The sequence below is a fragment of the Rhagoletis pomonella genome, unplaced genomic scaffold (assembly GCF_013731165.1).
Source record: "Rhagoletis pomonella isolate Grant_MI unplaced genomic scaffold, Rhpom_1.0 Rhpom_scaffold_00007, whole genome shotgun sequence".
Classification (NCBI taxonomy): domain Eukaryota; kingdom Metazoa; phylum Arthropoda; class Insecta; order Diptera; family Tephritidae; genus Rhagoletis; species Rhagoletis pomonella.
The window spans coordinates 33,923,895-33,938,286 of record NW_023458561.1 but is presented as its reverse complement, the minus strand read 5'-3'; the positions used below and the strand labels follow the sequence as shown (position 1 = coordinate 33,938,286).

General features: G+C 38.5%; 1 protein-coding gene across 1 annotated transcript; it reads right to left on the bottom strand.

Annotated features, from left to right (window-relative positions):
- Positions 1-7,543: 7,543 nt before the first annotated feature.
- On the bottom strand, positions 7,544-8,722 carry LOC118743791 (twist-related protein 1-like). Its single transcript, XM_036476556.1, has 2 exons — positions 8,333-8,722; positions 7,544-7,765 (listed from the first exon to the last, which is right to left on the bottom strand). The coding sequence occupies exons 1-2, from the start codon at positions 8,720-8,722 to the stop codon at positions 7,544-7,546; spliced, it is 612 nt and encodes a 203-aa protein (XP_036332449.1).
- Positions 8,723-14,392: the final 5,670 nt, after the last annotated feature.

Genomic DNA, 14,392 nt, shown 5'->3' with positions numbered 1-14,392 from the left:
GTGCGCTTAAACAAGTGCTTTTAAAATGCAGATGATTGCCAATAGAAAAATACTTTTGTCTGAACAGAGCAACTGTGAAAAGTTCATATTGGACGTCATCAAAGCAGCGAGGATTGTCCATATCCAGTTTTCCATGCAAAACAATTCAAACGCACATTTGCTACTCACGTGGCAGAAGGGTCATCCATAAGTACACTTTTCATTAAGTGTAAACAGAAAGTTGTCATTGGAAATTCTAATTAAACGCAAAAAATAGTTGTGTTGCGCGACTGAAGTGAAACTTCTTCTTTCTGTATTACCTGTGTCCTATATTACTAGCGAACTCGCATGGCGTTAAAACGCTAAAAGCGAATTTATAATTTTAAACACGTGGCAACCCTCTTCAAAATACTAAAAATATTCCAAACATTAAGCGATCGTTGTGCCAACTTTCAACGAAATCCGTCCAGCTGTTTCTACTTAAGTGAACAGAAGTCTCCCACGGTTCGATTTCTATAATTTCAAAACCTCCTGTACCGATAATAAAGTTCTAACTTCAAAAAATTAAAGGTGGTTTCAAATTAATAGGCTAAGCTCTTTAGTTTTACATCTCACTTTTGGAATTCGAAGGAATGCTGCAGATCTGATGACCTTGACAAAAAGTTTACAAAAATACACCTATATTTTGGTATTTCTTTTAACTTGTGTACTTATAATTTACATAAGTAAATTCGACTTTTCAAATAGGTGGCAACACCCGAAAACAGCTTAAATACAAAATCTTCTTAAACCTATTTCGTCTGACACTCATATTCTGATCCATTTTTTAATTGTCGCAATTCAAGCTAAATTTGATTTTTTGAACATGTGGCAACACTCAAAAATATAGTTCGGAAATAAAGCCACTTCGATTGTTACCCATCTTTTAGTAATGCATTGAAATTTTTAAATAAATTAAATTTAACTTTTTAAACAAATGGCAACCCTTTTCAGACACCTCAAAAATAAATTAAGGGCCGATTATTCAATGACTGGTTATCACTACTCCTACACTAACGACGTTTTCGACATCATGCATATAACATGTGATCGATAAAGTAGTCGTTGTCTTTAACCGGGGCATTCGTGGATTCGTGTTAATCAGACATTGAACAACCCGCTCTAAATGTTCAAACTAAAGATCTTTTAACACTCTTTCGACTGGCATCCTATATTTAAATATTTCAAAAAACTTGTGTATTTTCAATCCTGTGCTCGCAGGTTGTGGCAGAGGAAAGGGAAAGCGTCATCTGTAGTTATGGTTTAACGTGGGTACCTTCCGCAATCTAATGCAGTCCAAGCTCCACGAAGCTCAACGGATTAATTTTTGCCTTAATCACTGCCCTGAAATGCAAGCACTTCAGTTCCAATCGGCAGTGTATGGTGGACACACTTACCACCTTGGTAAAGCCGAAACCTACCTAAAATCTCTGTCATTCTTTGGGTCCCGGCACCCGGTTGAAATGCAACTCCACATTGAACCCCTGCGAGTTCTACCCGCATTTAGGTATTAAACCACAGCCACCACGATACTCCCCGAAGGGGCCGTACCCATGTACACACCGGAGTAATGCTCGCCGGCGAGATTTGCTCGACTGGCTCAACTCACCCTGACCCACTTAACTGACTCAACTCACTAGAACGACTTGCACGACTACTGCTCTCCACATTCATCTCCATTTCAACATGCACACTTCTTACCATCATGCTCCGTCTTGCTCATCTCACACGTCTTACTCGCCTCACTCGCGGGCACCCTCCTCTAACCACTCGCACCACTATCTCAACTTTCGCAACGGATCGAATTGCTCAACTTGCGCACGAACTTTTCCATCATTTCCAGCATTTTCACGGTTTAAAAACATTTTCCTTCATTCTCAAACTTTCATTCAACTTCATTTTCACCCTTTTTCCTTGTCGTGTTTGCCATGCTAGTGCTTGCCTTGCCAGTCTTGCAAGCCTTGCTTGTGTCGCTTGTTTTGCTCGTCTCGCCGACGAACACACTCCGGGGGCATCTGTTCCCCGTGGCACCATTTTAAAGTCTTTGGTATGACTCTCGAAAGCCGTAGACTCTTCTGCCAGTTGAGTCTCCACCGACTCAGCACTGGTAGCATTTAACTGGGGTAGACGGGGTTATCAAGCCCGTACCCTGGAAATACCAAAGCCCCCTGTCTTCCCTCCTGTTTTTGTCAAACCGGGCTTGGCACCGTCTAAGACACAGTTAGGGAAAGCGTCAGTTGGGACGAAAAAGAAACAGCTAGCGTTACACCGCCTATAGTACTGCATCAACAGTTGTAAAAAAGATTCAATATTTAGGTGTCGCCAAGTAGTCAGTAGTACATTGTAAAATGCGAAACTTGGCATTCCTTTGCCAGGCCTCACACTGTAAATTAGTGAAAGATTGCCTAACTAAGCTTTGGTTCCTTTATGATCTGATAGATATACCGGGTTATTTGTAAGAGGGCCTCTCTAAGGATGATGTGATGAGGGATGATTTAACACCCGATGTGCTGCGTGTAAATCGAATGGATCTTATGCTATTGCAACAAGCATTACTTCATACCTCTACATGTCGGCTCGGCTTATAAAGTTTTTTGTTTTTTACGAGCATTGTTAGCCAGTGACATGCGATATGACCTTACGAGCTAAACTCAACTCCTCATTCAAATACCTTCATTTGATAAATATTATACACCACAACTTTTTACCGCAACTACATATAAAGGGTAAAACAAAGCAAAACAAAACGGAAAAATCCTCCCAGTGCGCTCTTGCACTGATGGTCACATCCGCAGCACAGCAGTTTTCAATGCGCCTGAAGGCCATTAATACAGCAGTCATTTAAATGTCATTCTATGAAACTACTTTAGAACAATCAGCACACACACTGAAGAATAAGTAAGTATTGTCATGCTTACCCAGCCAGCAAAATGTCCTAAAACGTATACGAAAGTTGAAGAAAATATCGTACTATAAAAACCTCATATTTCATCCGTCTTCCGACTCAATTTTCAGTTTTGTTTCGGATGCATTCTCCCACTAAAGTGTATATGCGAAATATTTGTCTAGAAAATTATTGTTTTGCAAATATTATGGTTATTTCTATACGTTTTTCGGATAAGAAAAATGAGCGATAATTTAAAACGATTGCTGTACCTTTCATGATACGAAAAATGTACTAGAGACGCGCTGTCGGCGAAACATACGCTTCTCTGCTGGCTGTGTTATCAATGCCTATATATGCATATATGTATATATACTCGTATTTAAATGTTTCGGAAAAGCATTCGCTTGACGTGTGGATTCCCTATGAAAGAGTTGAATTACCCTGCTGTGGGGGAAAGAATAAAATTGTCGCGATAACAAAAAAGATAGTGAAATAGGAATAAAAGAGCAGAGGCAGATGTTAAACTAGCCCTTGCACCGTAGGCGACCACATGACGTTTAACGCACTTGTCCAATATGTACATACATATATTGTTCTTAAAAAGCATAGTAAAATTCAATTAAGGGTTAACTTTATGCTGTCAAATGTTACAGCTGCACCTCAATCTGCTGTACCGAATGATGATCAGATAGTTATCTTAATCGAGTTAGTCTCGATATTTGCCTTTCCTGTGAATTCTGGGACAAAAATTATGTCTCAGGGCACGTGAATGTTTATGCCAAATTTTAACTAAATCAGCCGTTTCAGTCGTAGACAGTCTTTATATGTAATAGTAGTTTTTTATTTATCATAAAAAGGAGATTATCATAAATCTTGGATGTGGCAACTCTCCTATAAAATGCTTTCAAAATAATGTAATCTAAATATGTATTATACGTCGATATAATATTTCAATTAAATTTAAAGAATATATTACATCTCTAAAATATACAACTTCATAAATAAAGACTCTGATCTATTTCGTCGTGTCTAATCTTTCCCTCATTCACCATTCAGCCTCTGTTGCTAGCGCTATTGTTATGTAAGCCTTTTATAAATAAAATAAATATTTAACATAAACGACAAATATAGATATAATAAATTTTGAAAATATGGCAGCTCTCTTCCAACTAATTGGGTGGAAATATATAAAATACAATTAACTAATTGTCTCAGTAAAATTTTACTTTTGAACAATTAGCGACCCTTTTCAAAAATATTTCGGCGAACAATTATCTGTATCTTCTTTTCTTGGACATCCGCATTGCATTCTTGCATTTACACTCACATAAATAGAACTGAAACAGGTGCAACCCCTTCAAAAATATTTAAAAAAATAAATCTTCTGTATTATTTGAGAAATAAAGCTTTCTTGAACCTCTTTAGTTTGACTCCCGTGTTAAAATTTAACATTCACCTCAATGAAATTGTTTTTGAATTTCTGAATCGGTGGCAACCATTTTCAAAAATATTTTTGAAATAAACCTCTCTCGTTTATTGAAAATCTCATATTGACCTTGTTAGTTAAGTGGATTTCGAATTTCTAACAAGGTGGCAACCTTGTTTTATTAAAATATTTATAATATTTCCTAAACCTCTCTCGGTTGACACCCCTATCGAAATAAATCATTAAATGTGTTAATTAAAAAGATCTTAAAATTTCCAAACAGAAGGCAACATTCTTCAATATTGCTTTTGAAATGTAGCTCTCTTAGAATTCCAACTGACTTGATTCAAATATATCATATTTTATTTAGCTTTTTGAATAAACTGATTTTGAACTCCTAAAGGTGGCAACCTTCTTGGAAAACATTTTCGAAATAGAGCTTTCTTCAACCGCTCTTGCTCTATACCCAGATAAAAAGATTTCATTTAACTTGCTATTCAAATTGATTTCAACGTTTTGAACATATGGTAACCTTCTTCAAATTTATTTTGAAATAAATCGTTCTTAAATCCCTTTCGCATGGCATCCACCCTTTTGAAAAGATAATCTTGTATGTTAACCCTGGTCATAACCTATGTGTGTACCAAATGTCATTGAAACACATTAAGCCGTTTTACCGTGAAAGAGTGACAAACATACCCAAATACTTACTCACAAACTTTTACATTCATGATATTAGTACACTCAGAAAACTAAAAAAAAATTACAAAAATTCATTTCACTGTCTTATCCAATACTTATGGATGCGATATCCATTATTTTTAACCACTTATCACATCAGCCAAACATTAATATGTATATCATATCGTTAGTTATTTAATGAGACGGGACGACAATCCCTTTACTTATTTTATATGCTTAGTATTTTTTTTCTCAGTGTAGGATTAACAAAAATTTCTGATGAAATATATTGTTATTTTCCAACTGAATTCTAAATATTGTTACACCGTGCAGGATAACCCTCTTTTTCCTAAAAGTGCTGAGGGAATTTAAAACAATTCCATTTTATGCCTCGATAAGTGTGTACACATCAAAGCTATCATCCTTTATAGACAGAAGTACATACATTAATTTCTGTATTTGACAGTTGGCATCTTTCAACTGTTGCCAATACAATTGCCTACGTAAAACCCTTCAAAGTGTCAATATACACGTATGTTCTTTTTAAAATTTCTACGAACTAGTATGAATAGGAATTCAGATTTGTTTTCATTATTTCACAACAAAATCGATTGATGCGTTAGTGAATACATAAGTGTTCATATACACTAGCAAAATTCAAATACATATGCCACTCTTGTTGAAAGACAGTTAATTGAAAACTCTGAATCTTCTGTTATCATCGCACAATACGGATATGTGCCAGTGATTCTTGAGATTATTTACGTGGAGACTTGTTAAGTGAAAATATTTTAAATGAGAAAGTTACTCGATTAAGACAGCAGTTGATGGATGAATGAGAGAAAAGTGACAGCAGGAAATTTATGGTGATTTCGTTTCTACCAAAAAATGTCCCATTTCGATTGCCCTTTTCTCTTTTCCTGTCCGTTTCTAAAATAAAGGCAAACGGTGAGAAAACTTTGTGGTCGTTTCTTAAAATGCCACACTCTTGTAAAGCAAAAAATGCACATTTTCTGCCCTGTGAAGCTTTGTCAGGGGAGATGGTTGCTTAAAACGATAACTTTATGAAATACGTGAGCTCGACATGGACAAGAGGGCAAAAACATGCCCTTTTAAAGGGTTGAATGTAACATCAAACAAATTTTGCACAGTGCAAGGGCAAAATTTTTTGGTAGAAACGGAATCACCATTATAAACACAAAACTCAATAAACATTTAAGAAAAACTGAATTATCTTGTGGACACAACGGTTACTGAGATACGCAGGAATCCTCTAAGAAAAGGCGTATTCACGCTAGAAATCCCACTGCAGTAGGTTACCTGAGTGGCGGGGAGTCATTGGGCTTGCTCCTTGATACTCAATTTCCTTCTAATCCTTCCCCATAGGAAATTTTCTGAAGGGAAGTATGTGGAGACTGCGCTGCTTTTTCTGACCTCCTGGATGACCGTCGTCTGACTTGGGAGATAAATTCGTTCAAATCCTTTGCATCCCCAGGACCTGGTAGCATTATACCTGCATTGCTGCAAAAACATGCGGAGATGTTGTGCCGTCGATGCACCACTATCTACGCGAGCTGCGTAAGATACGGGTATACTGCCAAGGGTTGGACGGATAGGGAAAGCTTTCACTCACACAGATTTGGCATTCTCCGTTATCGAGGATGATTTTACTATTATCTTGCCGGAGGCTTGGAGTTGAAGTCAGTCCTATACTGCTTATACAAAACTCGCTGCGTGACAGAGCTGTCATGGAAATATGGGGCAGCACTTGGTGGTAGTGGTAAACGATATACTAGAGAAGCTGGAGAAATACGGCGGTCGGGTAATTACCTATTCAGACGATGTTGAACCATAAGATAAATACTTGGATACCCAATGCATCAGTGGCCTTATACTTCTGCAGGCGTGCTATTGGAAAATGATGGGATTTTTCCCCTAAAGTTGTCTTACGGACGTAGTCAAGCCTATTATGATTTATGGAGCCGTAATCTGGTGGAACTCAATTGAAAATGATACACTAGCTAAGCAGCTGCCGCACGTGCAACGGACTGCTTTAATTGGTATTAGTGGGAAACTATGGAACACTTATTGGAATTTAACGTAATGCTAACATTGCAGGCAAACGGCTGCACCGTGAACAGCTATTAGACTCAAGGAAACCGACTCGTTGACCGACGTAAGGACTGTATACTACGGAGTTCTAGAGGGTTTCGATTTCATCCTTGGTCGCACGGATTACTGTGCCAACGAAATGGCTCCGAGCAGCTTCTTCCCTGCCCACTTTTCTTCAAGGCAGTATTGTGCCGAGCGGAGCTTCCTTGGTCTTCAGATTCTTTTTCGTATTCGTATTCGTGTTTGTACTCTAATTGGAACTTTTCCTCTTACAAATTCATATTTGCTTTAGCCTTATATGAATATGAAATTCATTGTCGTATTCATATAGGATTCAGCTGTGTACTCGTTTCCGTTCTCGTTTTCGTTCTCGTTTCCGTATTCGTTTTTATTTCCGTGTGTGTCCCGTATTTGTATTTTTATTTGTATTCGTCTTCGTATTTTTCTTGTAACTCGTCTTCATATTCGTATAAAGTACTATCCTTTGAATTCGTTTTCGTCGTCGTATTCAACGTCATATTCGTCATCATATTTATGTTCGCATTCCTGTTTGTCTTATTCATATTAATATTCGTGTTCGTATTCGTGTTTTTCTTCGTCTTGGTCTTAATATTCGTGTTCATCCTCGTGGACGTATTCATCTTTGTGTTCGCAAACAATATTAGGAAGCAAAACAAAATGCCAAAACAATGAACTGTGAGGATACGAAACACAACTCAAATTGAACGGATTGCAACAACAACCACTTGTACACAAATACGAAACTTTAGATGCGCCGATTGCGGCCGTAATTCATAACTAGTCCCAAAACCATTAAAAATCGGTCCAGTAGAACTTATTACTTAATATAAATATTACAGCAAAATTATTTAAATCCTTCAGTGAATCAAATTAACTTATGAAATACTCGTAATACCTTCTATATAATTTTATATAACTTTTTCAGAGAGGACAGTGGTGAGCAAATTTAGATAATTTATAACTTTGGAGATTCTTTAGGTTTTACTGTCTACAACAGAAACGGATAAAGAAAAAAAAGTTTCATGATTACTTCTATTAGAATTACTAGAAGAAAAAAGCCGTCTTCATCTATTGGAAATCTAATAATCCAAAGGTTTTAGTTTTGCCTCGAAAATTTCTCAGTTACATATGCACATGTAAAAAGTTATAAGAAATTCTTCTTAAACGCTATGAAAAATATCACCCACCTTATCATAGTCCGCCTCGTTTTTGGTTTGCGACGGGTTGAGTAATGCCTGATTACACATAGTACCATGTCCGAGCAGATCGTCACCATTGATGCCACTACCAGTGCCGGCACTGCCCGCACTACCATCACCGCCGCCATTTTGCTGACTGCACCGACGTAGTGGACGCGAACGACGCAGTTTTATGCAAAAGAAGAGGCTACTACCCTTCTCGTCACCACCACCACCACCACCACCAGCGCCACCAACGCCACCACCACCACCACCACCACTAGTTGCAGCAAGAGCAGTGCCAGCACTGCTCAAATGTGTGTCTACGGCTTCATGCGCCTCCTCATCTTCATCCTCGTGACTAGTGGAGGACATCAATGTGCTTGGTGAGCAGCCCATTTTCGTTATGTGACCTAAGGGCTGGCGAAAGTCACAAAGCCAAATACAGCGGATGCCAATAAACTGTTCTTCTTTGTGCGGCTACTTCAGTTGTACTTTTGAAATGTGCAGTGCGAATGTGACATTTGCTCTGCTGTATTGATTAGCTAAATGCATTTGTGTGCATTTTTTTTTGCGAGTTTTTGATATGTCTGCGTGCAACGTCTTTAAATAGCGTCGAATCTTCACGCTTCTCTTATAAATTAATCAGTCAAATAAGTTACGGCATTCTTTTTGTTTTCTACGCCAGTGAACGGTTGAGATGCATGAACTTTATTTAGAAATTCACATACAGCAAAATTCACATATCGCTGCTTAATTTAAATACTTTTTGTTATCAGTATCTTTTTTTTACTGTTTTTTTTTCAACTACTCTCCCCACTCCGTTTTTCTTATATTTTCCTTTACCAATGCTTGTTTGCTATTTCAATTTAATTTTTGCTCTCAGTCGACTTGTTCAATTTTGTACGCCCATGTGATTTTTCCACTTCATACTCCTTGCGCTTTTGACTTGGACCTGGTCTGTTGACTGTTGCCGTTGGTGAACTGCAATAAAAAAGGGAGAAAAAATCCCATTATTATTCGAAATTGTCATAGCGGAAATGTAAAATGATTGCGGTTTATTGTTTGCTGTCTGTGGCTGACCGACGGTTTGTTCTACACCGCAGAGGCAGTGACAATGGGAGTGTGTGTGTGTGTGTGTGTGTATAGAGGAGGATAAAGGCCAAGAGGCTATAAGTTTAATCGAGCCTATGGGAATACATACTATGTAAATTTACTACTGTTGTGAAGGAAAATAAATATTCAAATCAATGCTTATGGCTAAGTCAGGCTAATATGAACGTATAATGGGAGGATTACTTAAAAAAATAAATATTCAGATGCGTAAGGAAATTTGTGTGTATGCAGGAAACACATATTTTGCCCCAAGTCTTGCGTTTAGTATGTGACATAGAATAAGTTTTAATAAAAAAATTAATAAACTAACAAACATGAGCGGTGCAATAAAGTTAAACTAAATTTAATTTCTTAGGAAGACAAAATACTAATGGGGCGAACTTAGCTCAGTGCATATACCACTGTCTCTGTCTCAGATTTTGTAAACATAATAACATTGTTGAGACAAACAATTGATCATTAGGTTAAAGAGCATTACTATCTTCCAACATTTAGCTTACAGATATTCGAAAATATTCGAAAAAGTCCTCCTTGTATATGAGCAAATTTCACGAGTTGTTAAATTTTTCGACAAAAACCGGTCTTTCGTTGAATATGGTGGCACACTTATCTTAAACAATGCATTATCTTTCGTTTTGTGTAAAGAGCCAGATTTCATCGCGAAATTGTATTTAAATGAAAACTTAAAAAAGATATAGCAACAAGTAATTTTTAAGCAAAAAGCAAAACCGACTTCAACTCTCATATAAAAATTTTGGAGTGCAGTTAATTTTTTCATAATTCAATGATCGGATCTAAATCTATACCACCTATGAGACACTACCTTTCCGATGCAAAAAGAATTATCGAAATCGGTTGACGTGGCCCAAAGTTATGCGATAACATACATACAAAAAAATATTCCGACGAATTGATAACCTCCTCCTTTTTTGAAGTAAAAATAACAACTCGTGCTCATATAAAGCGTTGCCGCTTTGGTAATTTTTTACATAAATTGGTATTTTTTTTTCTTTATTTCTCAAATTTGGTAATTTGCTAATTAATTTTTTAACTTGGAAGCTTTTACGATTCGGCCCCACATGTCACATAGATCAATACAGATTCTGATTCCACATTAGGAAGTGGCCCGTAAGCGTTTGCTTTTTATAAAAATACCAGGTAGTCCTGAAAGCTTTGCAAGGCGAAAAAATCTTCGGCGTTCCTTGGTTACTGGAACTGTGTGATCTCTACCAAACTGCTTGAAAGTGACTATTGCTATATCAACCGTGTCCTTTCCCGGAAGGTTTTGGGTGACCTTACCTTTCCTTGGCAGTTCGTCAACTTTGCAATCTCCATCAATATTCTGCTGTACCCCATATTTTTTTTTCATTTCGTTCGTTTTGGTGAGAAGAACATTATCATGGTTTAGTTTTAACAATTTGAAGTATCTTAAATTAATATAATAAAAAAGAATCGTAAAATTTCAAAAATTAAAAAAAAAAAATTCTGCAAGCTGCCATTTTTTTTTTAATTTGATGACACACTCTTGGAATTTCAGATATGTTGTATTCGATGACAACGTCTATTGCCCCAAATATGAACATTCTTTTTGAAAACTTCCCAAAGCTATTATAAAAAGACAATGGAAAACTGAGTAATATTGGTACTTTTTCGCCTTAACAAACGTTTATTGCAAAAATTGTTCAAATACTTCATTAATTTTACTTGTGTCTGGAACTGCATTGATTGAAATATAGGCAAGAAGAATTCTTTAACGTTTATTTTTTTCTTGCGAGAAAGGTAGTGACAACTCGCAAAAAAAAAAATAAACCACAAACACTTATAGTAGAGCAGCATCCCGATAATATCGCACACCGTCTTCAAAAGAGCACTGCCGTTTGCTGTCTGCAATACATTTATTAGACAGACCGCTTATTATTTCCGCATAGATTGTATTTGGAATTTCATCAGATGGAGCGCGAAAACCTTGACGACGAAAGTCTTTAGAGGTCGGAGCCGACCTTGTAAGGTTTATTCACCGCATGGCTTGCAACAGAACCGTTACAGCAGAATGGGCAGCGCTTCAATCCGGGGATAGTAGTCTTATATTGTGGTAGGAGGCCATTGGCAAGCGCCGAAAGTAGTTTAGTGTCTTTAGGAAACTATAATCAAGCCAATTTAATTAATGTGGTACTCGTCTGGTGGAACGCATTAGAAAAGGACTTCATCATTAACCACTCTAACTCTGTTAAAATTTTGCCCATAGATTTAGCAGACAGAGCTAGCGCCTCGAGCTAAGGGCATGCCAATATTTTAAGAAGCTTCGAGTTCCTACCGACTCGAACAGACAACTGTATGCCACTTTTGGGTCCGAAGGGATCTTTTACCACCCAAATTCTAGCGAAAGAGGACTGGGAGGGGTCTAGCTTCTGAAATCGGGGTCCTGTAAACATATTTACGGAGAGATCGAAGCAAAATGTTAGGTCTTCTGCGCAGACTTCTCTATTAACCTGAAATTCAGGCTACCGGATCACCGCAGCGTTTTCCAAGCCGTAAGTGTAACACCTTTTAAAGAGGTGAATATCTATTTCGACCGTGAAGCAGCTATCAAGGATCTTGTCTCCTTGTTTGTTTGTTTGAAAACAGTGAGGGATTATTTGACTTCCTTATCGACCGCATGGGACAACTATGCTCTTAAGCTCATTCGGGTTCCGGGTTTCGGGTCATGGCGAAATCGCTGGTAACTACCTGGTCAACGAGCCTCCCGGCTAGAGGAATTCTGGGTGCTTCCCTGACCTCATGTGGTCTACTTCTGGACAGATATGCTAAATCCTTCTGGCCCCGTGTAGACTGGAGACGGTACAGGTATCTCTTGAGACTAATCAAGTTACACCTCTCGCTATTGGAGAGAGATTTAACTGGTCATTTCATGATAGATATGCATGTAGTACGGCTGAATGTCATCGATTACCCTTACTGCGCCAGTTGCTTTTAGAAGAATGAAGTGGAATCATCTCAGCATCTGCTGCTCTGGTGCCCTGCCTTTGCGAACCTAAGGTTCAAGCATCTCGGTTCGCATTTCTTCCACACTTCCGATGAGCTTTCGGTAGTAGATATCAGTCGATTGAGGAGATTTGTGGTGAGCAAGTAGCTATTTTCATATAAGAAGCCTTAAGTGTCATCTTCCTGTACCTTCCCGCCCTATTTCTATCTTTCTCCTCACCCTTCCAGCCGGTCTGGAGAAGAGCCTTAACGGCTGCCAGCCAGCCAAAATATGAAAATGTAAATTTACTATTAAAAACATTAAACCGCAGCTCCTACTCATTCGCCTGTTTTGAAACTATCCGTTTACTATAAACCTCTATTGTAGCTCCCAGAAATACTTGTGAAATTCATATTCGAGATCGCAATCATTGTCTGTGGTATTAGGAGAAGTTTGTTTTGCCAATGGCAATCCAACTCCCAAGTATTTTCTGATTGTTGTTTACTTAATGATATTTTATATCCACTATTATATTATTTCTTAAATTTCAAGTTTTTATAGAGATGGTAACCCCATCAAAGCCGCTTTCGACAGCACGAAGAGAAGTTGCCTTTATGCCGCGATGTCTGAATTTGGTATCCCCGCGAAACTAATACGGCTGTGTAAAATGACGTTGAGCAATACCACCAGCTCCGTCAGAATAGGGAAGGACCTCTCCGAGCCGTTTGATACCAAACGAGGTTTCAGACAAGGGGACCCCCTTTCGTGTGATTTCTTTAATCTTATGTTGGAGAAGATAATAAGAGCCGCAGAACTGAACCGCTCAGGCACAATACTTTATAAGAGCGTACAATGGCTGGCGTATGCCGACGACATCGATATTATCGGTAAAAACAAGGGCTACGTCTGTTCTGCCTTCTCGGGATTGGATAGAGAAGCAAAGCGAATGGGTCTGGTGGTGAACGAGGACAAAACGAAGTATCTCCTGTCAGCACACAAACAGTCAGAGCATACGCGTCTTGGCACCCACGTCACTGTTGACAGTTACAAGTTTGAAAAAGTAGACGACTTCGTTTATTTGGGAACCAGCATTAACACCAATAATAATGTCAGCCTTGAAATCCAACGGAGAATCACTCTTGCCAACAAGTGCTACTTTGGGCTGAGTAGGCAATTGAGAAGTAAAGTCCTCTCTCGTCGTACAAAGATCACACTCTATAAGTCACTCATCATGCCTGTGCTGGTGTATGGCGCGGAAGCATGGACAATGAAAGCATCTGATGAGGCGGCTCTTGGAGTTTTCGAGAGAAAGATTCTGCGAAAGATTTACGGACCTTTACGCGTTGGTGATGGCGAATATCGCAGACGATTTAACGATGAGCTGTATGAGCTTTACAACGATATAGACATAGTGCAGCGAATTAAAATTCAGCGGCTCCGCGGCTTGGCCATGTCGTTCGGATGGACAGAAACGCTCCTGCTCTGAAAATATTCAACGCGGGCCGCGATGCTGGGAACAGAGGAAGAGGAAGGCCTCCTCTGCGTTGGAAAGACCAGGTGGAGAAGGACTTGGCTTCACTTGGCATTTTCAATTGGCGTCAGTTAGCACAGAAGAGATATGACTGGCGTGCTGTTTTGGACTCGGCCAAAATCGCTTAGGCGGTTACAGCGCCAAATAAGAAGAAGAAGAAGAACCCCATTTATATAGCAATTACTTTTAGTTTATATTTTTATACCCGAGCGCACTTGTGCACAAGGGTATATTAATTTTGTTCACATAACGGTTGTTTGTAACAGCCAAAACGAATCGAGATAGATATAGACAAATGTATACATAAATGATCAGGATGAAAAAAGAAATCGATTAAGCCATGTCTGTCTGTCCGTCCGTCTGTCCGTCTGTCCGTCTGTCCGTGTACACGATAACTCGAGCAAAAATTGAGATATCTCAACGAAATTTGGTATGTAGGTTTCCCTTAATCCAAGGTAGG

Excerpts from the sequence above, each read along its gene's own strand:
- LOC118743791 (XM_036476556.1), bottom strand. The coding sequence starts at position 8,722 with ATGGGCTGCTCACCAAGCACATTGATGTCCTCCACTAGTCACGAGGAT. Across the intron at positions 7,766-8,332 it reads ACGAGGCGGACTATGATAAG|ATGAATACGTCCACGAGGAT; the intron begins GTGGGTGATATT and ends GCGAACACAAAG.